Source organism: Megalobrama amblycephala, linkage group LG22 (assembly GCF_018812025.1).
Source record: "Megalobrama amblycephala isolate DHTTF-2021 linkage group LG22, ASM1881202v1, whole genome shotgun sequence".
Lineage (NCBI taxonomy): Eukaryota > Metazoa > Chordata > Actinopteri > Cypriniformes > Xenocyprididae > Megalobrama > Megalobrama amblycephala.
In genome coordinates, this window is record NC_063065.1 from 2,910,798 (window position 1) to 2,937,467 (window position 26,670).

Below are 26,670 nucleotides of genomic sequence, written 5' to 3' on the forward strand. Positions count from 1 at the left end.
CTGACTGGAGGAGGTTTGTTGCATAAATCAGGAGTTTAGGAGCTTCTCCAGGTTTCTGTAAGTACCAGCTAAGACACTGTCCATTACACCAGGATTCTGGATCACTGCTAGTTTTACAGGTCACACACTGTAAAAAAATCCGTTGTTTCTACGGAAAAATACCGGCAGCTTGTTACCAGAACAATACTTAAAAATGACATCAAACCGAAACATACTTACGAGTTACAGTGAATTTTACTTTTAAATATGTATATTTAACACTGATTTCAGTACACTGTAAAAAAAATCCCAGTAAAATTTACGGTAAAATAACATATTTCATTAACTGATATAATGTTAATTTACACTAATGAAGTCAATATCTGTTTTGTATCTTTATAATACACTGACAGTCACCAAACACAGTGGTGATGAGAGTCACATGATGAATCAAGTTCATCACAAGAGCTTTTCCAAAGCTGAGAAGGACAATACTAATATATAGAAGGTGCACACAGTGTCATTCAAACACACTAAACACCATCATGGTACATGCATGAAATTTTAAAAACCATAAACATATTTAACAACATTAGACATTACAAAAACCCTAATGTACATAACTGATTAGAAAAAATGAGAAAAACAAGAAGAAACAGAGTATTTCAACAAAAATATATCAAATGTAAGTGTCACGCAGGGAATTGTGGGAATGTCAATTTACGGTTTTTCACTGTAAATTTTACAATGAATTGTTATTTTTCACTTTCAAAAACTGTGAATTTAACGGTATTTTACCGTAAAATTACATTAAATGTACCGTTAGATCTATTACAGTTATTCACCGTATATAGTACGGAAACTTTCTGTAAACCAATTAACAGTTTTTAACCGCAGCATTTTTACAGTCTTTTACTGTTATCACGGTCATTTTTTACAGTGCAGTGCTGATTGTCCAGTTTGAGAGAGCAGCTCTGAGGGAGTTTGAGTCACTGTCACCTGACCAACAGTTCTGACAAGAGAGAAAGATAGAAATCACAAACACTTTTACAACCATATATCTTCACAACACATAAAAATAACAAGTAAATAATGTCTGTAATCTTTACTGACACAAACCTCGACATAATACTGCCAGCGTCCAGATCAAATGGTGCTGAAAGTCATTTTGTTGGTTGTAGGTCAGTTCTAGTGAAAAACAGTTGTTGATCATGTTTGATGTTTGACAGAGTTATAAACACATGCAGAGCACTGAAGCGTGTGTCGCTCATGTAAAACACTCTCTCTATGCAAACGCTTCAGCAGTGACAGGTTTAAGATGGTTTAATGTGGTTTCATTGAGATTTCACAAAACATTTCACATCTCCATGTTTGATATAAAGAAACATCAGATGGTCTGAATGTCAGATCAAAAGTGACTTATGAGTAATTTACATATTAAACTCAATATTGACAATAGTTACTTTGTTTTTGCTCATTCAGCTGAAATAGTTTCAAACGAACAGCACATTCCTGAATGAGTCAGTGTTTTCAACAAATAATTTCAGTGAATGATTCAATGACTCACTCATAAAGAATAGGTGTGTTCGACTGGAAGCGGAGCTGCACTGACCGATCGGTGTATGAGATCAAAGTATTATGAGAGCCATTTGAAATCATACAGAGCCATCTGCTGTCTAATCTCTTCATGTACTTTAATGTCGCACACATCGGTCTGCACAACGCTGTTCAAGTCAAACATACCTAATAGTTTCTGGATGAATCAATGTTTTGAATCAGTTTACTTAGGCTACGTTCAGACTGTCAGTCCAAATCCAATTTTTGTGCAATTTAAATCCAATCAGATTTAGCAGGTGTGAACAGCCAAAAATCACATGAAATGCAATTTTACAAATCTGTTTTGAGCTCATTCATATATGGTTTGAAATCCTATTCAAATTCTTGAAATCCGTTTTAGCTGATCAGATTTCGCATGGTTTATGTGACTTTCTCATGCCACGTAAAACGTAAATGTCAGAAGTTGTTGTAGGAGTCTTGTTGAAAGTCGCTTCAGAAAGAAGGTTGTGTTGTTGCAAAATGTGGGACGAGCAGAAAATGGCAATATAACGGAGACACGTTTTGAGACCAGTGAAGACGACGGAGCAGAATAAAGCCAAACATACCAGCCTCCCTCCGCTGTATTATAAGATGGAGTAGCTTCACAATGTCATGTTGTAAATAAGACAACATCTGTATTGCAAACCCCTCCATGTTGGTTGTTGTTGTTTTTAATGTATGTCTACTAATGCAACATCATTGCCATAGAAATCAATGCAGATATTCAGGAAAACTAAAGAGCCGCATGGACACACAAATCGGATCTGAACAGTTGCGATACACAGTGTGGATGTCAATAATTTTAGATCAGATTTCAATTGGATACACAATTAATCGGATTAAACTGACAGCGGAACATAGCCTTATGCCGAGTTCACACTGCGTGATTTTAAAGTCATCAGATCACTGTTTTTTTCACACTGCACGACTATCTGGGGTAGCGTTCAGTCTCTGCTGTGCACACTACATGATGGATCAGCGACAGAGGGTTTCACATTGCATGACTAGGAAGAATTGCCGTCAACTCTTTCTGGTCCGCAAACTACGTTTCACAACCAAACACGCGGGAAGTGATAAAGATAATGCAAGGTCATTTTTAATAATTCCAGTCTCGAAATGTTAGCCAGCAAGAATTGCTTTGTCATTTGCGCGAATGAGCACCTATTTGCCTCTGATTTCATTTTTGTTGGCGATTTCGCAAAATCTGTTGGGCTAAAATCAGGCAGTGTGAACTCGGCATTAGATTCATGACTTAATTATTCACTCACTCATTAAGCCAGTCTCTTGTCACCATCTACTGGCATAACAATGTAACTTGCTTTGTTAAAATTTTGTGATAGATTCACAGTGAACGAAGGAAACGTTTTGAAGTGAATTTCTTTATGTAGTATTGTTTTGAGTGTCTGTTGTTGAGTGTGTGTGAAAGTGTGTGAAAGTGTGTGAGCAGCTGCAGTATCAGTTCAGTCACTGTGACTCTGACTGACGGAGGTTTTTGTACGACTCTTTATCACTGTGTGAACACATGGTCACCCACACAATGACCATCAGAACGTCTTCTGCAATGGAAACTCTGACAGTAATAAAGTCCAGCATCTTCAGTCTGGACTCCACTGATGGTCAGAGTGAAATCACTGTTAGATCCACTGCCACTGAATCTAGATGGAGTTCCTGACTGGAGGTTGTTTGCATAATAAATCAGGAGTTTAGGAGCTTCTCCAGGTTTCTGTAAGTACCAGGCTAAACCTTCATCTCCACTAGGCCATCTCTGCACATCTGTGCTGGTTTTACAGTTGATGTTCACAGTTTGTTCTGGTTGAGCTGCTGTCATTGAGGGACTCTGAGTGACGGTGATCTGTCCTCTACACTCTGAAACAAGAAGAAAATCAACTCAAAACTTTGACAATATACTTGAAGAAATGAATTGATATCAAACTTGTGCTCCACAAACCTTGAGCAAACGCTGTGAGAGTCCAGATGAAGATGATGATGAAGGTCATGTTGATGAAGATTGTTGTGTGTGTCAGTGATGAAGTGTTAAACTCACAGCACTATAAACACTCTCAGAGCACTGAAGCATCTGATCAATATGCAAATGAACTCATTCTGTATTTAAATGAGGCTCTAAATGAAGGTTCAGGAGGAGCTCGTTCATCTCATCCTGTCAATCACAACTTCAAATATGGATCATGTAATCATGATATACCAATAACTGAACTTTAAAAATGTGGCATAAAATTTAGAACAATTCAAACCACGTGTGAAAAAACAGTGAAAATGAAATGTAGATGAAACTCATCATCATCATCAAATAACCAAAACAATCCAAGGTTCTTGTTTAGTACAGTGGCTAGATTAACAAATAAACAGACATCACCAGAACAAAACATTTCATTGCAGTTTAGTAGTGATGACTTTATGAATTTCTTTACTGAGCATCAGAAATAAATTGTAAATGTACAACCTTTAACAGAGTTTTATGATTCAGCCTCAATTATCGCCCCTCAAGAACAGTTGCAGTGCTTTACAACTATAGGACAGGAAGAGCTTACATAAACTTATCACTGCGTCTAAACCAACAACATGTTTATTAGATCCAATACCCACTAAACTACTGAAAGAATTGTTAACCTGTAGCAGAAGAGCCTCTTCTCAATATTATCAACTTGTCTTTATCTCTAGGTCACGTCCCACGACCGTTCAAGCTAGCAGTTATTAAGCCTCTCACTAAGAAACCACAATTAGATCCAAATCTATTGGCAAATTACAGACCCATTTCAAATCTTCCATTTATGTCTAAAATACTAGAAAAAGTGGTGTCGGTCCAATTGTGCTCCTTCTTGCAAAAAAACGCTATCTATGAAAAATTTCATTTAGGATTCAGATCTCATCATAGCACAGAAACTGCACTCGTTAAAATTACAAACGACTTACTTCTAGCTTCTGACCAAGGCTGTGTCTCAATACTAGTGTTACTTGATCTCAGTGCTGCGTTCGACACTATAGATCATAAAATACTCCTAGATCGACTACAAAATTACACTGGTATTCAGGGCCAGGCATTGCGGTGGTTTAGATCGTACCTATCAGACCGACACAATTTTGTTTATATAAACAGGGAAAAATCTAAGATAACGATAGTAAACTATGGAGTGCCACAAGGATCGGTGTTAGGCCCTCTGCTATTTTCAATCTACATGCTGCCACTCGGCAATATTATAAGAAAACATGGAATTAGTTTCCACTGCTATGCCGATGATACTCAGTTATATATTTCAACACAACCAGATGAAATCTCTAAATTATCCAATCTGACAGAGTGTGTTAAAGAAGTAAAACATTGGATGACTAGTAATTTTCTTCTATTAAATTCAGATAAGACTGAAGTATTACTTATTGGGCCAAAAACCTGTACACAGAATCTCTCAGACTACAATCTGCATTTAGAAGGATGTACTGTTACTCCATCCTCGACAGTTAAAGACCTGGGTGTTATATTAGACAGCAACTTGTCCTTTGAAATCATATTTCATATGTTACAAAAACAGCCTTCTTCCACCTCAGAAACATTGCTAAGATACAGAATATGTTATCTATTTCTGATGCAGAAAAGTTAGTTCATGCTTTCATGACGTCTCGACTAGATTACTGTAATGCATTATTAGCTGGTTGTCCTGCTTCCTCAATAAATAAACTACAATTAGTACAAAATGCAGCTGCTAGAGTTCTTACCAGTTCAAGAAAATATGATCATATAACACCAATGTTATCATCTCTACACTGGTTACCCATTAAGTTCCGTATTGATTATAAAGTATTGCTAATGACCTATAAGGCTCTAAATGGTTTAGCTCCTGTGTACTTAACTGATCTTCTGTCGCCCTACAATCCTTCACGCTCTTTAAGATCACAAAACTCTGGATTTCTGGTTGTACCTAGGATATCTAAGTCCACTAAAGGAGGGAGAGCGTTTTCACATTTGGCTCCGAAACTCTGGAATAGCCTTCCTGATAATGTTCGGGGCTCAGACTCACTCACCCAGTTTAAATCTAGATTAAAGACGCATCTCTTTAGCCAAGCATTCACATAATGCATCTCATACCAGATCAATTGCATGTGACTATCTTTGCTTAATGTTATGAACAGCAGCTACGCTAATTATTCTCCATTTGCTTTTCTGTTTTTCTGTTCTGACTAGAGAGGACATCAGCTTCAGTTTGGATCCAGCCTCTTAAGAAGACCTCAGATGACCAACACCTATGAAGAGACGGCACCAACTCCTGCGAGGACTTCAGAAGACGCAATCATCTGGATCAACATGCACATTGCCCAATTTCTATATCCTATTATTGTTAATGTAATTCATTTTTCCAGGAGCTCATTGCTTCTACCTTCAGTTAAACTGCTAACAGTGATGTAAATTAATTGCCTAAATTATTATAATATTTGCTAACTGCATTCTTAAATTGTAATGTTGACATGCATTCTCTGTAAAGCTGCTTTGAAATGATATGTATCGTGAAAAGCGCTATACAAATAAATGTGAATTGAATTGAATCATCTAAGCAAAATCACATGAGCAAAAGTGCTTTAGTGATCATCAGCTCGACTGTAATTCGGCTGCAGGTACGAGACCGCAGGTGATCACAGCTGTACTGATGACAGAAACCCTTCAACAGTTTTATTCATGTTATCTTGCACTACATCACTGTGCCACTAGAGGGCGGTGTGAACAGACAGACACACCACTGAAGAACAGGAAAGGACGAGGTGAATAATAATGAGTTAATGCAGTGATGAATTTATTCGATGGGGCTCCAGTGTGTATTTAAACGGTTAAACAGTATATATTATAGCACTGTATGCAATTGCGCCACCCAAAGTGACAAACAGGTACTGTAGTCCTGGCCGTAACAGGTTATATGGCCAATGTAAGACAAACTCTTGGTCTTTAGACAGCTTTAATGCACATGAACATCCTCTAGCATAATACGATTAACTTGTAGCTTGAATTGTTATTGGGATCTTTTACAGCTCAGAAACTTCAATCCAGAAACACTTTGAATCGTGTAGTAGACGGTACAGCAATGGCCATGTGTCTTTCCAAATAAAATATGAGTCTTTAATATCTCTTTATGGAAGTATTATTCTATGTACTATATTAAAATAGACAGATAATATTGTCTCTTTCCTTCAATTGAACGGCAATACATTCAGTCACGTCTGACAACAACAAATATGTTTTCAATAGTATAGTATAAAATGAATATTAATATGAAAATGAATGATCTGTAAGTATTTTGGAAATAATTAATTATATTGGGCTTTATTAAACTTTATGAAACTATAATGAATTTAGGCCTATATGCATTTTTTATACTACAAGTCAATCTATTGAACCATTTACACAGACTTTCATAAAGAGATCTGAAAGGATTTGTTGTCCTGTGGCTCCCTCTGGTGGACAGCATTAGTATTATGACCTTCATCTCTGAATCCCATTCATAGAAATGACTGATTTAAAAAAAGTTCCTGAATCTCGGCATGTTTACTCAGAAAGTCTTGTTGTCCATGTGTATGAAGTTCTGTGAATTTTGGATTCAACCATTCAAACTGATGGAAACTGATAGAAAAATAGATTTCTTATCCTGTGGTTCCCTCTAGTGGACAACATTAGTACAACATGTTGTAGTCCGTCAGCCATTGTGAGTTGCCGAAAACATTTTTTCAATCTCCTAAACCACTTTACCATTTTGCATGTCATCTATAGACACTAATGACAAAAGTTATCAAAAGGATTTTAATTAGTCAAAGCGTTTAGAAGATAGTTCATTTAGCCATGGCTCAATACACTTATAAAACTATTTCTTCTCAACAATCTGATGAATCCAAATTCTGTTGATCACTTGTTTGATGTCTTCAGGGTATCTAGATGATACAGAGATAAATTTGGGGTTAAATAGACAAATGGTCTAGGATGAACCCTTCAGTGTTTGGATCTCTGATAATCTCACCTGTGCTCGATATTCTCAGTCGTCTGAAGCTCTAAAATGATGTTATTGACTTCAAATCTTCTCATCTGCTGCAGCCTCATATTTGTGAATGAACTTATTCAGTGTTTCTAGCACAAATCACTGTGACTCTGACTGACGGAGGTTTTTGACTCTTTATCACTGAACCAGGATAGAGGTTGATGATCCCAACTCTGATAGACGTCAGGACTGCTTTTACAGGACATGGTGAATGTGTTTCCTAGATGAACAGATTTCACTGCAGGCGTCTGAGTCGCTTCACCAACTGATTTATTATTATTTTTAATGTTTCCTGAGGTGCACTTATAATGTTAATATGATTTTTACATCAAATAATTGTCATCATTTAGAAATAAATGGCTATTTCCACTCTGATTTTAGCGCTCTGATTGTTTACATGTGAAACCTTCTCGAATACTATCACTACATTTTTACTATTACAGCTGTCTAAATGAACGAATGGTGAAAAGTGTTGATTATTGTCTTATATTTCGATCTGTTCATCACAGGGAAGGTTGCAGTGATGAGAAACTGAGCAGATGACAGACAGTCTGTTGATGGTGTGAATGCAGTGATCTCGTCATTACAACTAAATTTCTGCACTCCAGAAATGCTTTCACCATAACTAACAATGCAAACACGATGTAAATCCAGTCAGAGATTGATTGTGTAGTGTAAGAGCGTCACTGATTATAACAGGAGTTTTGGGAAGTGTCCAGATAAACTCTCGCTGTGTGATCGACAGCTTCAGTTCCTCAGATCTTTACTGTATAATATTAGGAAGAAAAAATAATAAAAGTACATGATCAAAAATATCAATGACTTTAAAATATTGAGTGAGTGGAAATGAGGATAAATAAACCATAAATGATCTAAAAATCATGATAACATCAAAAGAATTTCTAATTATCTGAAGAAATACTGATGAAGCTCAACAAAGCTGATATTAAGATCATATTTGTGTTTCTGTTGTTGAGTGTGTGTGAAAGTGTGTGAAAGTGTGTGAGCAGCTGCAGTATCAGTTCAGTCACTGTGACTCTGACTGACGGAGGTTTTTGTACGACTCTTTATCACTGTGTGAACACATAGTCACCCTCACAAAGACCATAAGAATCTGTTATGCAATGGAAACTCTGACAGTAATAATGTCCAGCATCTTCAGTCTGGACTCCACTGATGGTCAGAGTGAAATCACTGTTAGATCCACTGCCACTGAATCTAGATGGAGTTCCTGACTGGAGGGTGCTTGCTTCATAAATCAGGAGTTTAGGAGCTTCTCCAGGTTTCTGTAAGTACCAGGACACACAGGCTGGGCTGCAGTCTGTAGCAGCTCTACTGAGTTTACAGCTCATCTCAACAGTTTCTCCTGGTGTTGCAGTTTTCACCGCAGTCTGAGTCACTGTGATCTGAGCTCTACAGCCTGAAAAACAAACCATTTATCAGTCATTAAAATATATATTATTTTTTACATTTTAAGATTGTGTTAAAATTATATAATTTAACTTGTTCGAAATACATGCTGTTCACCTTGTAGTATAAAGCAGTATAAGAGCGTCCAGATGATGATGAAGGTCATGTTGATGAAGATTGTTGTGTGTGTCAGTGATGAAGTGTTAAACTCACAGCACTATAAACACTCTCAGAGCACTGAAGCATCTGATCAATATGCAAACACACTCCAGATCATTTACCTGAAGACAGTCACTCATTAACAGTGAAGTGAACATCTAGTAAAAATCAGTCTTTTTAATATCATTCAATCTTCTAATAGACAAACTGTTACAAATCATTCAGTTCAATTCTGAATCATCAAGACCAACTTTAGTATATTAATCTGAATATCTGCTGTGAGATATTTAGAAACCAAACTGATGTTGGCAGTAAGTAAATCATCAGATAATAATATCAATAATACAACAGCTGACTGTTAAATACTTTGTAGCACTTTATAGAAATGAAGCACTTTCAGCTTGTTCATATTTTTAAACATTTTTTTTATGCAGTTACACATTGAATGTTTGTCAGTAAACACTGTAAAGATGATTTTCTTTATTTTCATTGGATCTTTGTTTTCATTCTGAACTAATAACAATCATTTCTGTCATTTCTGCTTGATTTTATGAATTTTCAGCTCTTTTTTCCTCATAGATAATTCAAAAATTATAAATGGTTAAAAGTGAAAGAAAAAACACCAGGCTGGTATTTTGGCACCACTTGACAACAATTAAACTTAAAATGTCAATGTTAGTGTGTTGATGTTTTTACTAAAGCTGTTTTAAATGTGCAAATTGATCGATTTTTTAATAGTCGATTGTTAAATGAACTTTAATATTTCCAAACTGCAAATTATGTTCATTATTGTATTTTCTCTTAATGAAGCAGCTCTGTCTGACACATCAAGAGAAAAAAAGGTTCATATTTGAGGAAATTAACTGTAAAGTTATAATGGATGAGACACACAATGTTTCCTTTGTGATTTTAAACAAAGTTTTACCCACAATTTTAAATGTTGTTGTCTTGAATTCCTGCATTTTTTTGTGGTGATTCAAAACTCCATGATAGATACTTATGTTATGTCATAATTAATATTTACCATAATGTGAACGTTATTTTCTCTTTTCAAGTGTAGGAGTTTGTGAGCATTAATGTGTTTATGGAATAATTTGATTTTTTTCTTCATGTTGTTTCTCTCGCTGTTGGAGAATTTCTCCCAGTTTTCTCTTGAATCCTAAAGGAAAGCCACTGGTCAGTGTGATTTCTGTGTGAGCGTCAGCGCAGAGATCTCCTCTCTGAACACAGCGACACTGGTGTGTGTGGCCAACAAGGGCTTCCCGTCAGACTGGAGCCTGAGCTGAAGGTGGACGGGAGCAGCAGGTCTCAGGAGAGCAGCGCTGGGCTCCTGGAGAAGGACGGTCTGTACAGCTGGAGCAGCAGCAGGAGTGGATGGAGACACTGTGAGGACACACGGAGCGGCCGGCCTGTGTGAGGAGACGGCAGTGTTCAGAGGAGATCTGCTGCTCTTCTCACTCATGGAGACCAACAGTGTGTTTCTCTGCAGCACATGAGGGACTCGTTCATTCTCCATCAGCTTCAGTCGCTTCATCTGCTCTGCTTTCTGCCTTTATACAAGACTATGTGTGTGACTTTATTAAACTTCAGTCATTAAATGAAATATAATTGTGTCTTTGAGCTCTTCTTTGTGTCATTTTTGTTTCGGCTCTTTCATTGGATCAGGGCTTTAGCTCATATTTATAAATAAACTTCACTCAATGGAGCATGAAAACACCTGCAGATACATGATGAAACAAGAACATGCGGCTAAATTATGAACCTCACAGATATAGTGTTAGATACATTTATTAAGATAAAGTGTTAAAATACTTAACGTGAAAAAAAGTTAATTTCAGTTTGTTCAGTAGTGTGTGAAAGTGTGTGAAAGTGTGTGAGCAGCTGCAGTATCAGTTCAGTCACTGTGACTCTGACTGACGGAGGTTTTTGTACGACTCTTTATCACTGTGTGAACACATATTGACTGTTTGGATAGTGGAAACTCTGACAGTAATAATGTCCAGCATCTTCAGTCTGGACTCCACTGATGGTCAGAGTGAAATCACTGTTAGATCCACTGCCACTGAATCTAGATGGAGTTCCTGACTGGAGGGTGCTTGCTAAATAAATCAGGAGTTTAGGAGCTTCTCCAGGTTTCTGTAAGTACCAGTGTAGAGGTTGATTACTCCAACCCTGATAGACGTCAGGACTGGTTTTACAGGATACAGTAACTGAGTCTCCTGGACGAACAGATTTCACTGCAGGCGTCTGAGTGACTGTCACTTCACCTCTTGATTCTACATCAAGAAGAATTCAGAATTAAATATTTTGACAATATTTATAGCACAAATAATCAGTTCTAATAGAGTTTGTTTAACTTCAGATTTCCTCACCTGTGAAACAGTAGATAGTTAATATCCAGATGAAGATGGTGATGAAGCTCATGGTTGCTGTTGGTTCAGATTCTCAGAGTTATAAAGTTCTTATAAAAACAGAGTTATAAATCCTCCTGAAGCTTGTGCTGCGATGCAAATAATCTCTATGTAAATCTGTGTAATGATTCCAACAGATAATGCAAATAAAAAACAGTGTTTAGGATCTTTTCTCATGTTATGATTCAGAAACATGGAATTATGAGTTTAGAGGCTTTCTGAGGATTTTCTGAAGTTGCATCACTATCAGAAACAAGTACATCACTGTGAGGGCAAAGGTCATTCCAGAGGTCACAGGTCATCAAAACTTAAAATTTCTTTAATCATTAAAAATGCTTTGAGAAATACATGATCATTTAAAAACCGATAATTAGGATATCTAATGTGTGATTAATACATACATACATACATTTTCTGAATTATTTAAGAATTATTTACTTTGATTTGTTATTTATTTAGTTATTATATTCTTATTTTTCATGCATCAAGAGACATTTAAAGATTTATAAACTTGTTTTTGTGAAAATCAGTCCAATAATCATTATTTAATGTTGAGAAGAGCTGCTGTTGAGTCTCATATCAGTGTGTGTGAGTGTCGTTCGTCTCTTTCTCTGCTGGAGTTTGTGTTCATTTGAGTGTGACGGAGGTTTTTGTACGACGCTTTCACTAGAATGAAGCACTGTGGTACACTTTCGGTGGAGGAACTAAACTGACCATCAGTAAGTCTCTAAAATTCACTAAAAATGTTTATATATAATTGTTTTGTTTTTAGATTATTCAAACAAGCATTTTGCAACAATGTTTTAAAAATTATAAAAGTTTAAATTAAAAAATAAAAATATTAACTGCAATATTTCATAGTAAATTTAATTGTTTCATAGTTTCTTTAAATTTGTCTGCTATTTAACAATTACGTTTATATACAGTGATATTTCATGACATTCATCTTTTTTCATTGCAAGGCATATTTCGTGTCGCTTTTAAATTTTTTTTTTATTTTACATGTGTATTTTCAGATATTATAATAACTTACATTGTTTGTTTTTTAAATATATTGATTGCAATATTTTCTGATATTTTCAATTATTTCTTAAAATACTTAATTGTGTCCATAAATTTTGGTAAATTTGATAATTCAGAAATGTTGTAATGCATGAAACAAAAGTTTGATGATATGGACAAAATAATTCAGTTTTGTAGGCGTCATCATCAGACAAAGAGAAAGATTTGGAAAAATTCATAATTTTATCTTACATTTGCTGATAATTATGATTGTGAGTGTTTTAAGTTAATAATGAAATGATCATTTGAATTTGTTTTCTACATATAAATCATCAGTTTGTGGACAATGTTTTTAAAATCAGTTTGAGATTAAACTGAACCTTATTCAGAAAAGATGAAATGACTGTAATATTTGCTGTATATCATGTCTGCTTCAGAGAACTGATTTATATTTATTCATATATCTTATACTTCATATATTTAGTATCAGTGAATATTTTATTTGAACTGAGAATATTGAAATTTAAATGCAGGATCATTACTATGTGGTTTATGAAAGAAAGCAGTGATGTGAATTTCTGTAAAGATGAAATGATTGTGATTTTTCCTCCATTACTGTGTGTGACATCTGACTAATTGATGATCTAAAGACGTTGGTGTTGTTTGTGTGTGTTTGTGCAGCTGGTCCCGCAGTGAAGCCCTCCGTGTCTCTGCTGCCGCCCTCTTCTCTGCAGATCTCTGGAGACTCAGCCGCACTGCTCTGCCTGCTCAGCTCTTACTCTCCACAGGGGGCGACGGTGAGCTGGACGCTGGACGGGTCAGAGGTCACCGAGGGGGTTCAGACCAGCGCAGAGAGCGAGCGGGACGGACGCTACAGCCGCAGCAGCGTCCTGAGCCTCAGCAAAGCACGCTGGGAAGGCGCGGATCGCTTCGTCTGCAGAGTAAGACATGACGGAGCTGATCACGAGGCCTCGTTCCTCAAGAGCTCCCAGTGCTGATGTTTCTCCGGTCCAGACGAGCCGTATCTGAGCGTCCGGCAGGATTCACAGCAGTCACGTGATTTACAGCTCAATACTGAAGCAGTCTTTCAATGTGCTGCCATTGCTGTTCATTCAATAAAGCTTCTGAACGCGTTACATTTGTGTCCGACTGCATCATTGATCAGTGTGTCGTTCATTCAAAGTCCTGCACTAAAGTTTCAGCTGCTTTTGATTGATTGTAATAGTTGAGAACAGCTGCATTTAGCAGGAAATGTCAAATGAAGCTCTTGGGGTTTGAACATGGTCACTGGAGACGGAGCTGCTCTATTCTGAGAGGATCACAATCACTAAACCTGCCAATGCAAATGTGATTTTCACCTCAAACTCACAGTTTCACTCTTTGATTGGTTCAACGCTCTCAACTGGAACACTTTCACTTCTGCTCATGAGAAATGAGTTATGAGTAATACATTTAGAAACAGCTTTAGATGAAGGAGCTGCTTGAGAAACATCTGCATGTTACTGATACACCATGACTTTAGTGTAGTTTAATGTACAAAAACAAAACAACATATGAATCTACATATTAATTTACACACTCTGTTTTCTCTGATTCTGAGCATATTGAGTCAAACCCGTCTGTCACAGGACAGATCACAGTCTAATAGAGCTGTTCCCTTTCAAAGGCTACACTCTAAGCTGCGCTTTATTCAGCGCTGTGGGAACGTCTTTAGTCGTGACCAGCTGTGAATATATGTGTAAAACAATGTCAATGAAATTGACCTATATTTATAGCCTTGCGTGACGTCATAGGAATGCGCCATGAGCGAGGCTATAATTAGATGTGCCACCTGTACATCAGCAGGTCTTTTGTCTTCAGAGACCATACTGTGAAGTGTGTGTGTGAAGCAGCTCTGCTCAAACTCTTTCCTTCCTTCGTTACTTTGTTAGGAGTTAGATTTGACAAGCAGTGCGCAGAACTTTCTCTCCCTTTGTTCCTTTTTCAACTCTGTCTGACAAGTGAAAAGTGAACACGCATATATGATATATATTATATATTTGAGAGAAAGTCATCGCTGAACAAAGCAAACGGTGTGTGTCTCCGTGTTCGCGATCCATCTCCGAATCGGACACACACCAATATTGTTTTGTTTGTTTGGGGAAGAGCACGCTGCCCTTGCGTTGTAACAGGGCGAGTGCGAGCATTGTGAATGTTCACAGTTAAAGTGCTTCGCGTTCGCTTTGCTTGTTTCAAAGGGGCAGCAACCACAATGTGATCGTGGGGCTCGCGTGGCGATCTGGCTGAGGAGCGAGAGACAGGTTCATACATTATTGCTCTCACTCTCACTCCGGATCGCGATGTCCTTTACCGAGACCGAAGCGTGCTCCGGCGCTTCTTCGGCTCGAGCAGAGGACAATTAAGTGTTTTCCATTGAATGGAATGAGTGTGTCCGTCTCTGAGCGTTCCTCCCGTGATGATAAAGCGAACGGAACTGCTCTGGGCGGTCATTCATGCAGTGAAACACAAACATACCCCAAACATTTCCAATATAAATGTGTTTGTACCCGTGACGTCGATCCGATCGACTATCGCGGGTGCAAAGGCACGCGTTTTTATGATGCTGCCTCAAATCGGAGAGACGCTTGCATGCCATCTCTCCCCTGGGGGCGCATCATCAGAGGCGTTTCACAGCGAGTCGGGCTGGTACTGCGCTGTACACAATGGCTGTGTTACAGGCATATCAGACTCGTCTATGAAAGTTTTAAGCACAGCCTTTCATTCAGACCGTGTTTACTTGTCTGGTAATTGGCTGCATTTAATTCTGAGGAATTAAGTGAAATGGCCTTATATTTGTTTATATTTATATATTTAATTATATGATATGTAATATATATAAGCAAAATAAATAGGTCCTCCATGGCGTTAACTCGTTCATGGGGGAAACCTTATTTTTCTTGTGCCTTTGTGCCTTCAATGTCGACTTATTTGACTATCGTGGGTGCAAGGGCGTGTGATTTTTACAATGATGCTCCAGTTTGAATAGACGCTTGCGAGCTATCTCTTCTCTGGAGCTCACAGTCACTTAAAGACACAGCATTCCCCACCAAGCTATGCATAATAATCCATACTGGTGGGAAGGCGTTTTGATCAGTGTGTCAGACTGGTACTGCTGCACACTATGGCAGTGTTGTAGGTGGACCAGGCTGACCTGCTAAGAAGGCTCAAAAGCAGGCTGTGGCGAGTTGTGCTTCCCCTCGTAAATCTGGGGACCAGCTTGTCACATTCAGCAGCCTCATAGTATCTATTACCCGCCCCTTCTCAATATCTTCACATAAACTCTCCTTCCCCGCCACCTCTGGTGTTTCGGGGGGCAGCGGTTTTCAGTGAAATGTTAGGTTTTCCGTTGATTTCTGTAACACATCAGGACACGGATTATTTAACATCCCCTCAAAGGGAAGTATCAAAATTAGTGCCCATTTAGAGAACGTGGCAGCGTGGAAACTACTGCCAGGGATTTCTGCGTGGGTTCTAAAGACAGTAGAAAAGGGATACAGAATCCAATTTATTCGTCGTCCTCCATGTTTCAACGGTGTGGTCTCCACTACCGTGAATCTGGGGCAAGCGACTTTACTGTCATAAGAACTGCAATCTCTGCTGGAGAAAGGGGCCATAGAGCATGTTCCCCCTCTAGAGAGAGAGTCAAGTTACTACAGCAGTTCCCAAGAAGGACAGGCGGCTGCGTCCAATCTTAGATCTTCGAGGCTTAAACCGTTTAGTCAAACTCTCGAGTTCAAGATGTTAACCGTAAAAATGATCGTGTCGCAAATCCAACATCACGATTGGTTTGTCACGATCGATCACAAGGACGCATATTTTCACACAGAAATATTGCCACAACACAGGAGGTTCCTGAGGTTCGCTTTCGGGGGCAAAGCTTACCAATATTGGGTTCTTCCATTCGGCCTAGCCTTATTACCCCACCGCACATACACAAAATGCATGGATGCAGCACTGGCTCCATTCACATTTTGAGTTACACGGACGACTGGCTAATACTAGCACAGTCACAAACGATGGCATTACAACAGATGTCGTACTTGCCAATCTAGTTTCTCTAGGGTTGAGACTAAACGAAAAGAAAGTGTTCTGTCCTACCCAGAGAATGACATATTTAGGGGTCGTATGGGATTCGACCATGATGTGGGCACGATTGTCTCCCGCTCGAGTCGAGACCATTCTAACCACCCTGAACAATGTCAGGCTAGGCCAGGATTGCACTGTTCTGCAGTATCAAGAATGTTAGTCTCATGGCATCAGCGTCCTCGGTGATTCCTATGGGCCTCTTGCACATGAGACGTTTCAGTTGTGGCTCAGAGCCGAGAGGTATTGTCTAGGCAATGCTCTACGGTAAATAAGGGCAAGGGCACACGCTGAGTGCTTCGTGCCCTTTCTAAAATCCATGTTTATGGTAAGTCACGCGCTAATGCTTCGTGCACTTTCTAAAATCCATGTTTATGGTAAGGGTTACGCGCTGCGGCTTCGTTCCCTTTCTATGTGGCTCAGACCCCGGTTCTTCACCTTGGGTCCCACTCTATATGCGTTGATGTTGCAAGATGCCAACAACAGACGCTTCCCGTATGGGCTGGGGAGCGGCCTTAGGTGGCCGTCCAGTCCAAAGGGATATGGTGAGGTCATCATCTTGATTGGCACATCAATTGCCTCGAATTGATGGCTGTATTTCTGGCCCTGAAGTACTTCCTCCACCAGTTTAGGGGTTACCATGTCCTAGTGCGGGTGGACGTTACTGCGGTAGCCTCTAATATGAATCGCCAGGGTGGTCTGCGTTTGCGATGTCTAGACATGCTAGTGCAGCGCTTTCTGCTCTAGGCTCAGGACAAGTTGCCTCAAGGCGATTTATATTCCCAGATATCTGTCCAGACAGATTATACTGACAGGGGAGTAGAAAACTCCACCCGAGGTAGTCAAACAAATCTGGTAAGATTTTATGAAACAGATGGACCTCTTCGCCCCAACAGGCAGCGCAATGTCCACTCTATTTCATTGAAAGTCCCCAGCTTCCCCTGGGTCTGGATGTGATGCGCATAGGTGGCCCAGAATGCGCCTGTATGCGTTTCCTCCTGTTTCTGTGCTCCCAGGAGTTTCTAGCCAACAAGGGACTTGCCTCTTTCCGATAGCGCCGTGTTGGCTGAATGGAATATGGTTCTCAGAGATAATATCTCTTCTCAACGGCTCGCCGTTGGCGATACCGAAGAGGAGAGACCTTTTGTCTCAGGTGCAGGGGACATCATTTCATCCCCTGATGGAGATGTGAAACCTTCATGTTTGGCCCCTGAGGGGAACCAACTGAGGGACACAGGGCTTTCACCTGATGTTTTTGAGACCATTTAATGCTAGGGCTCCCTTCCCTAGATAAAGTTATGCCAACAAATGGGGTGTCTTTGGAAGATGGTGTACTGCACACAATGCAGATCCAGTAAATTGCCAAATTGCTACAGTTCTGGTTTTTCTGCATGAGAAATTATCAACAGGCACATGCCCCGCCACTCTCAGGGTTTATGTGGCCGCTCTCTCGGCTTGCCACGCTCTGATCGACGGGGTGCCTTTGGGCAAGCATGTCCTGCTCTCTCGATTCGTTCGAGGAGCTAGGCGGCTTAAGCCTCCTTCTAGAACCAGGATCCCTTCGGAACTAGCAATAGTCCTAGAGGGCCTGGTTGAGACCCCCTTTGAACTGTTAGAGTCAGTTTCTGACAAGCTGTTAACTCTGAAAATGGTTTTTCTTATGGCTATAACTTCTATGAAAAGAATTGGGGATTTGCAGGCTCTGTCCTTTGTGCCATCCTGCTTAGACTTTGCCCCAGGAATAGTGAAAGCTATTTTACATCCTCATCCTGACTATCTGCCTAAGGTTCCTTTTTTCGAACTTGCATCCGGTCACTCTTGAAGCCTTCTGCCCTCCGCCGTTCACTACGCCGGAGCAGGAGAGACTTCACAGACTGTGTCCAGTCCGTGCTCTTCAGACTTATGTCCACCGCACCAGCCAGTGGCGTAAGTCAGAGCAACTGTTTGTTTATGGCGGCCATAACAGGGGTGCAGCCACCACAGAACAGACCGTGTCACATTGGGTGAGAGATGCTATTGCCCTTGCCTATGTGGCGCGTGGTCACACTTCGCCAACGGGTATTAGGGCTCATTCCACCAGGGGAGTTGCCTCTTCTAGAGCTTTGGCAGGGGGCGCTTCCTTGCAACATGTCTGTGATGCGGCAGGATGGTCCTCACCGCACACATTCATAAGGTTTTATAGTTTGGATGCTCATGTTACTCCGGGCTCTCATGTCCTTGAGTCGACATCACAAGCTAGTGTCTGAGACTCTCTGTGCTTTGTGACACACTTCACAGCCAGGGGGCCCGGACACACAGTGCGGCGGCGTGGGTATTCTCGTTCCCACAGCGCTGAATAAAGCGCAGCTTAGAGTGTAGCCTTTGAAAGGGAACGCCCCGGGTTACTTCACTGTAACCCTGTTCCCTGAAAAGGCGGGAACGAGAAGCTGCGCTTCATTGCCGCACTGAGATGTCCCTGACTGCTCTTCAGACAAAATATCTGCTGATGTACAGGTGGCACATCTAATTATAGCCTCGCTCATGGCGCATTCCTATGACGTCACGCAAGGCTATAAATATAGGTCAATTTCATTGACATTGTTTTACACATATATTCACAGCTGGTCACGACTAAAGACGTTCCCACAGCGCTGAATAAAGCGCAGCTTCTCGTTCCCGCCTTTTCAGGGAACAGGGTTACAGTGAAGTAACCCGGGGCGATTTCAGTCATTAGTCAGTTTTGAGCACATGTGTAGTTCCTGTGTTTGTCCTCTGTGTGTCAGTAGTGTGTGAAAGTGTGTGAAAGTGTGTGAGCAGCTGCAGTATCAGTTCAGTCACTGTGACTCTGACTGACGGAGGTTTTTGTACGACTCTTTATCACTGTGTGAACACATTACTGCCGTGATAACTCTGACAGTAATAATGTCCAGCATCTTCAGTCTGGACTCCACTGATGGTCAGAGTGAAATCACTGTTAGATCCACTGCCACTGAATCTAGATGGAGTTCCTGACTGGAGGCGGTTTGCATAATAAATGAGGAGTTTAGGAGCTTCTCCAGATTTCTGTAAGTACCAGAACAAACCTTCCTCCCCACCACTCCATCTGTATACTTTACTGCTGGTTTTACAGTTGATGTTCACAGTTTGTCCTGGTTGAGCTGCTGTCATTGAGGGACTCTGAGTGACGGTGATCTGTCCTCTACACTCTGAAACACACAACAAGAAGAAAATCAACTCAAAACTTTGACAATATACTTGAAGAAATGAATTGATATCAAACTTGTGCTCCACAAACCTTGAGCAAACGCTGTGAGAGTCCAGATGAAGATGATGATGAAGGTCATGTTGATGAAGATTGTTGTGTGTGTCAGTGATGAAGTGTTAAACTCACAGCACTATAAACACTCTCAGAGCACTGAAGCATCTGATCAATATGCAAATGAACTCATTCTGTATTTAAATGAGGCTCTAAATGAAGGTTCAAGAGGAGCTCGTTCATCTCATCCTGTCAATCACAACATCAAATATAACTGTGAACTTTAAAAAGCATAAAATAGCATAAAATTTAGAACAATTCAAACCACATGTGAAAAAAACTGTGAAAATGAAATGTAGATGAAACTTATCATCATCTAAGCAAAATCACATGAGCAAAAGTGCTTTAGTGATCATCAGCTCGACTGTAATTCGGCTGCAGGTACGAGACTGCAGGTGATCACAGCTGAACTGATGACAGAAACCCTTCAGCAGTTTTATTCATGTTATCTTGCACTACATCACTGTGCCACTAGAGGGCGGTGTGAACAGACAGACACACTGATGAACCGGAACGGACGAGGTGAATAATAATGAGTTAAAGGTGCTAAAGAGGATCTTTTCGTCGACTGAGAAATCAAAGACTGTTAGTGAGTTTTTGAAATGAGCGCATGCGTAAGAACAACCCCCTCATTCACAGCTCATTTCGAGGGAACGCCTCCCAAAACTCATGCACGTGTATTGGAACACGAGTGTTTACCACCGGCATTCGCTGTGTCGTGTTAGTGGATTCATTATGTCGGACTCACCGCAGGTAACTCATAATCTGCAGTTGTTACTCCTGTCTCCTGACAAAAACATTGCATGCAGCGCCTGTGGAGTGTGGAAAGTTACTGGAGCGCACAGCCGCGCTCGTCTCTCACAAGGAACGTCACGGCAGTGATTGACAAGCCAGAGGGCCAATCGTTTATGCGATGATCGCGTAAACGATTGGCTGATGTTTTTAAGGCCCTACCTCGTGCACAGATGATGTATATTAATATTATTCCTTTCAGTGCACCTAATAAATAGTCTTTTATCAGTTAGTAAAGACAGTTTCAAGTAATATTGCAAAAATGTATAAAACAAAACATCCTCTTTAGCACCTTTAAAGGTACAATTTGTAAGATATTCGCAGTAAAATATCCAAAAACCACTAGGCTAGTGTTATATATTTTGTCCAGCTGATTACTAACAATATCTCTAATGTTTTCAAGTACTTGTAAATCATGAGAAAATGCCCATTCTAAACAGTGACACGGGGCAGTGCAGTCGCCTGTCAATGACGTCAGTTACCCTTTGTTACCGCCTTTACTGACGTAGAAACCACATGACGACAATGTCGTGGACAAATGCGGAAGTAGTGTCTAGCGTCCAGCAAACCACTAGCTTGCTTCAAGCAGTTCCTTATTTACTTCTTGCACGTTTTATGGTGGATTATGTTACTTATTTATGGAACATAATTACTGTTTACCATCTGCCGCTGGTTCTGTCGACAAGGACAGCTCCCGTAAACATAAGCGTACGGGTGACAAACTTCACCTAGAAAGAGATGCCGATCTCGCTTGTGTTTTACTCGACAGGTGAGTTGTTTTGATTCGTATCTTTACAGAAAACGTATGCCATTATAACGATCAACACGATTAGTATTATGGGGCATACACGCCAAACGCGGGGCATCGCGTCTTTAGACCCGCGCGAGGACGCGTCTGATCCATAGTCTGATCACGTCTTTGCATTGACTTTGTATGTAATCTACTGTAATCTACAAGCTACGCCTTTGTTTGGAATAGGCCTCTAGAAACCTCTAGCGGACAAAATTATTACATACTGCACCTTTAATGCAGTGTTGAATTTATTCGATGAGGCTCCAGTGTGTATTTAAACGGTTAAACACTATCCCTGCATCTCAATCAGCTCCCTAGCTCCCTAGGTCGTGAATCAGTATATAATGAAAGTGAATGTGGCTGATACCCTGATCAGTGCCCTGACTACTGAACTAGGGAGCTGATTGAGATACACGGTAAATATTATAGCACTATATGCAATCGCGCCACCCAAAGTGACAAACGGGTACTGTAGTCCTGGCCTAAAGTCAATGGTTGAGCCAAAGGATACATACAGGCTGCCTAATATAGTGACCTACAAATTGGCCGTAACAGGTTATATGGCCAATGTAAGACAAACTCTTGGTCTTTAGACAGCTTTAATGCACATGAACATCCTCTAGCATAATAGGATTAACATGTAGCTTGAATTGTTATTGGGATCTTTTACAGCTCAGAAACTTCAATCCAGAAACACTTTGAATCGTGTAGTAGACAGTACAGCAATGGCCATGTGTCTTTCCAAATAAAATATGAGTCTTAAAGTATCTCTTTATGGAAGTATTATTCTATGTACTATATTAAAATAGACAGATAATATTGCCTCTTTCCTTCAATTGAACGGCAATACATTCAGTCACGTCTGACAACAACAAATATGTTTTCAAAATTATAGTATAAAATGAATATTAATATAAAAATCAATGATCTGTAAGTATTTTGGAGATTACAGGTTTTTGTTATGAAACTATAATGAATTTAGGCCTGTGTGCATTTTTTATACTACAAGTCAATCTATTGAATCATTTACACAGACTTTCATAAAGAGATCTGAAAGGATTTGTTGTCCTGTGGCTCCCTCTGGTGGACAGCATTAGTATTATGACCTTCATCTCTGAATCCCATTCATATAAATGACTGATTTAAAAAAAGTTGCTGAAACTCGGCATGTTTACTCAGAAAGTCTTGTTGTCCATGTGTATGAAGTTCTGTGAATTTTGGATTCAAACATTCAAAATGATGGAAACTGATAGAAAAATAGATTTCTTATCCTGTGGTTCCCTCTAGTGGACAACATTAGTACAACATGTTGTAGTCCGTCAGCCATTGTGAGTTGCCGAAAACATTTTTTCAATCTCCTAAACCACTTTACCATTTTGCATGTCATCTATAGACACTAATGACAAAAGTTATCAAAAGGATTTTAATTAGTCAAAGCGTTTAGAAGATAGTTCATTTAGCCATGGCTCAATACACTTATAAAACTATATCTTCTCAACAATCTGATGAATCCAAACTCTGTTGATCACTTGTTTGATGTCTTCAGGGTATCTAGATGATACACAGATAAATTTGGGGTTAAATAGACAAATGGTCTAGGATGAACCCTTCAGTGTTTGGATCTCTGATAATCTCACCTGTGCTCGATATTCTCAGTCGTCTGAAGCTCTAAAATGATGTTATTGACTTCAAATCTTCTCATCTGCTGCAGCCCTCATATTTGTGAATGAACTTCTTCAGTGTTTCTAGCACAAATCACTGTGACTCTGACTGACGGAGGTTTTTGACTCTTTATCACTGAACCAGGATAGAGGTTGATGATCCCAACTCTGATAGACGTCAGGACTGCTTTTACAGGACATGGTGAATGTGTTTCCTAGATGAACAGATTTCACTGCAGGCGTCTGAGTCGCTTCACCAACTGATTCATTATTGTTTATAATGTTTCCTGAGGTGCACTTATAATGTTAATATGATTTTTACATCAAATAATTGTCATAATTTAGAAATAAATGGTTATTTCCACTCTGATTTTAGCGCTCTGATTGTTTACATGTGAAACCTTCTCGAATACTATCACTACATTTTTACTATTACAGCTGTCTAAATGAACGAATGGTGAAAAGTGTTGATTATTGCCTTATATTTAGATCTGTTCATCACAGGGAAGGTTGCAGTGATGAGAAACTGAGCAGATGACAGACAGTCTGTTGATGGTGTGAATGCAGTGATCTCGTCATTACAACTAAATTTCTGCACTCCAGAAATGCTTTCACCATAACTAACAATGCAAACACGATGTAAATCCAGTCAGAGATTGATTGTGTAGTGTAAGAGCGTCACTGATTATAACAGGAGTTTTGGGAAGTGTCCAGATAAACTCTCGCTGTGTGATCGACAGCTTCAGTTCCTCAGATCTTTACTGTATAACTAAGATTAGGAAGAAAAAATAATAAAAGTACATGATCAAAAATATCAATGACTTTAAAATATTGAGTGAGTGGAAATGAGGATAAATAAACCATAAATGATCTAAAAATGATGATAACATCAAAAGAATTTTTAATTAGCTTAAACAATACTGATGAAGCTCAACAAAGCTGATATTAAGATCATATTTGTGTTTCTGTACTGTTGAGTGTGTGTGAAAGTGTGTGAAAGTGTGTGAGCAGCTGCAGTATCAGTTCAGTCACTGTGACTCTGACTGACGGAGGTTTTTGTATGACTCTTTATCACTGTGTGAACACATGTTGACTGTTGATGTAGTGTACACTCTGACAGTAATAATGTCCAGCATCTTCAGTCTGGACTCCACTGATGGTCAGAGTGAAATCACTTGCAGATGAACTACTGCCTCTGACTCTAGAATCAGTTCCATTATTGCGGTCTGTTGCTCGAAATATAAGCAGTTGAAGAGCTTCTCCAGGTTTCTGTAAGTACCAGCTGAAATAGTAAGTTTTACTTATAGTACCCCCCAACCACCCCGATACTATAGAAGTGTACACATTACTGCTGGTTTTACAGCTGATGTTCACAGTTTGTCCTGGTTGAGCTGCTGTCATTGAGGGACTCTGAGTGACGGTGATCTGTCCTCTACACTCTGAAACACACAACAAGAAGAAAATCAGCAGAAGACATTAATGATCTTTACCAGAACAAGTTCATGTACTGTAGTAAATGTAGTAAATGCAGTAAAGTGAGTGTCACCGTTGAGCAGCAGCAGCAGAGAGCAGATGATCAGAGCGTGTGTCCTCATCTTTACTGGGAATGAGTGAAACTGAAGGACAGTGATGTTGGATTTACGGTCGGACTGACAGACGCTCTGATATTGAGCTCCAATCACAGGGGTGGGACACAAATTCAAAGCGTTTCCTCTCAAATGTGTTTCAGACACTGACAGCAGAGCAGAAATGTGAAGAAATTAAATTTCCCTCATCAAACAATCCGCAGTACAGGGTGATACTGATTATTCCTTAAATATCTGCCACACATCTTCCTCTTGGAGCTCGTGGACATGCTGGAAATCACTAGAATGAGAGTTGAGGTCTGGACTGTGTTCTGATAGAGGACTGTGTGTGTTCATCAAGTGGAAGTTGATTTGATTGTTTTGCTGCTTGAGGTTTCTGCAACTATTTATGAGTGTTTGATGTTTTTATACTTGTGATTTATGTCAGTATTGTTGTTCTTTTGTATAATAACCACACCTTGATCCACATGTTGATCCATTTCTCAAATAAAAGCAACTAATGAACTTTGTGTTTTATAATCGATGCCCCACAGTGATTTTACTATTTAACTAGTTCTCATGAAACTTTATTACAGAGGTTGCAGATGCAGTCAGGAGTTCACTTGCTCTCCAGTGTTCACGGACCAGATCTGACTGATCCAATATGGTGGACGACTCACATGTAGATCTCAATCATGTCACTGATCTATAAGAGCACAAAATCTCAAGGCAGATATACATTTTCCACAACATTTTTAGTCTAAAGAGGGTATGAATATGAGGAAATTTAACAGTGACACTGATGGACTTTGTCTGTTTCTCTCATCTAATGCTTTGAATTCTGACCTCAATAATTTATTAAAAAAGTTTAATTTAGATGATTTTATTTCAGATGTTTGTGTGACGATGTTGTTTCAGATCCTCCTTTGAGCAGCTGCAGTATCAGTTCAGTCACTGTGACTCTGACTGACAGAGGTTTTTGTACGACTCTTTATCACTGTGTGAACACATAATTACTACTGATAACGTGGAAACTCTGACAGTAATAATGTCCAGCATCTTCAGTCTGGACTCCACTGATGGTCAGAGTGAAATCACTGTTAGATCCACTGCCACTGAATCTAGATGGAGTTCCTGACTGGAGGCTTTTGGTCCAATAAATCAGGAGTTTAGGAGCTTCTCCAGGTTTCTGTAAGTACCAGGATATACATTTATCATTCCCACTACAATTGGGCACATCTGTGCTGGTTTTACAGTTGATGTTCACAGTTTGTCCTGGTTGAGCTGCTGTCATTTAGGGACTCTGAGTGACGGTGATCTGTCTTCTACACTCTGAAACACACAACAAGAAGAAAATCAACTCAAAACTTTGACAATATACTTGAAGAAATGAATTGATATCAAATGTGTGCTCCACAAACCTTGAGCAAACGCTGTGAGAGTCCAGATGAAGATGATGATGAAGGTCATGTTGATGAAGATTGTTGTGTGTGTCAGTGATGAAGTGTTAAACTCACAGCACTATAAACACTCTCAGAGCACTGAAGCATCTGATCAATATGCAAACACACTCCAGATCATTTACCTGAAGACAGCAGAAACACTGTTTTGTCATTTAGTATCTTTGCTAATAAATTTCTATTGATCATTTTCAGAAACAGACACTCCTGATTTACTTCATGTTATTTTGGGTGGATCTTCTCCCTCTAAACACTGTTTTAATGATCAGTTTTATTCAGACTTTGATGCTGAGAGCATTTAATACCTGTGCTGCAGATTTGATATCATCATGATACTGTAGAACAGGTCAAAGGTCATCTGATAGAGAATGACCATCTCAATCTGGCTGAAGATTT

At 39.5% G+C, this 26,670-nt stretch overlaps 5 gene segments (V, D, J or C); 1 reads left to right on the forward strand and 4 right to left on the reverse strand.

Moving 5' to 3' along the window:
- Nucleotides 1-3,082: 3,082 nt before the first annotated feature.
- Nucleotides 3,083-7,871, reverse strand: LOC125258562. The segment is given in 3 exon segments: nucleotides 3,083-3,441; nucleotides 3,524-3,733; nucleotides 7,587-7,871. Coding segments are annotated over 2 exon segments (408 nt in total).
- An 803-nt stretch (nucleotides 7,872-8,674) lies between these two features.
- Nucleotides 8,675-26,515, reverse strand: LOC125258563. The segment is given in 3 exon segments: nucleotides 8,675-9,024; nucleotides 9,132-9,295; nucleotides 26,400-26,515. Coding segments are annotated over 2 exon segments (399 nt in total).
- Nucleotides 11,033-11,676, reverse strand: LOC125257853. The segment is given in 2 exon segments: nucleotides 11,033-11,449; nucleotides 11,546-11,676. Coding segments are annotated over 2 exon segments (387 nt in total).
- Nucleotides 13,130-13,722, forward strand: LOC125258564. The segment is given in 2 exon segments: nucleotides 13,130-13,166; nucleotides 13,268-13,722. Coding segments are annotated over 2 exon segments (354 nt in total).
- LOC125258566 lies at nucleotides 19,565-20,031 on the reverse strand. The segment is given in 2 exon segments: nucleotides 19,565-19,893; nucleotides 19,983-20,031. Coding segments are annotated over 2 exon segments (378 nt in total).
- Nucleotides 26,516-26,670: the final 155 nt, after the last annotated feature.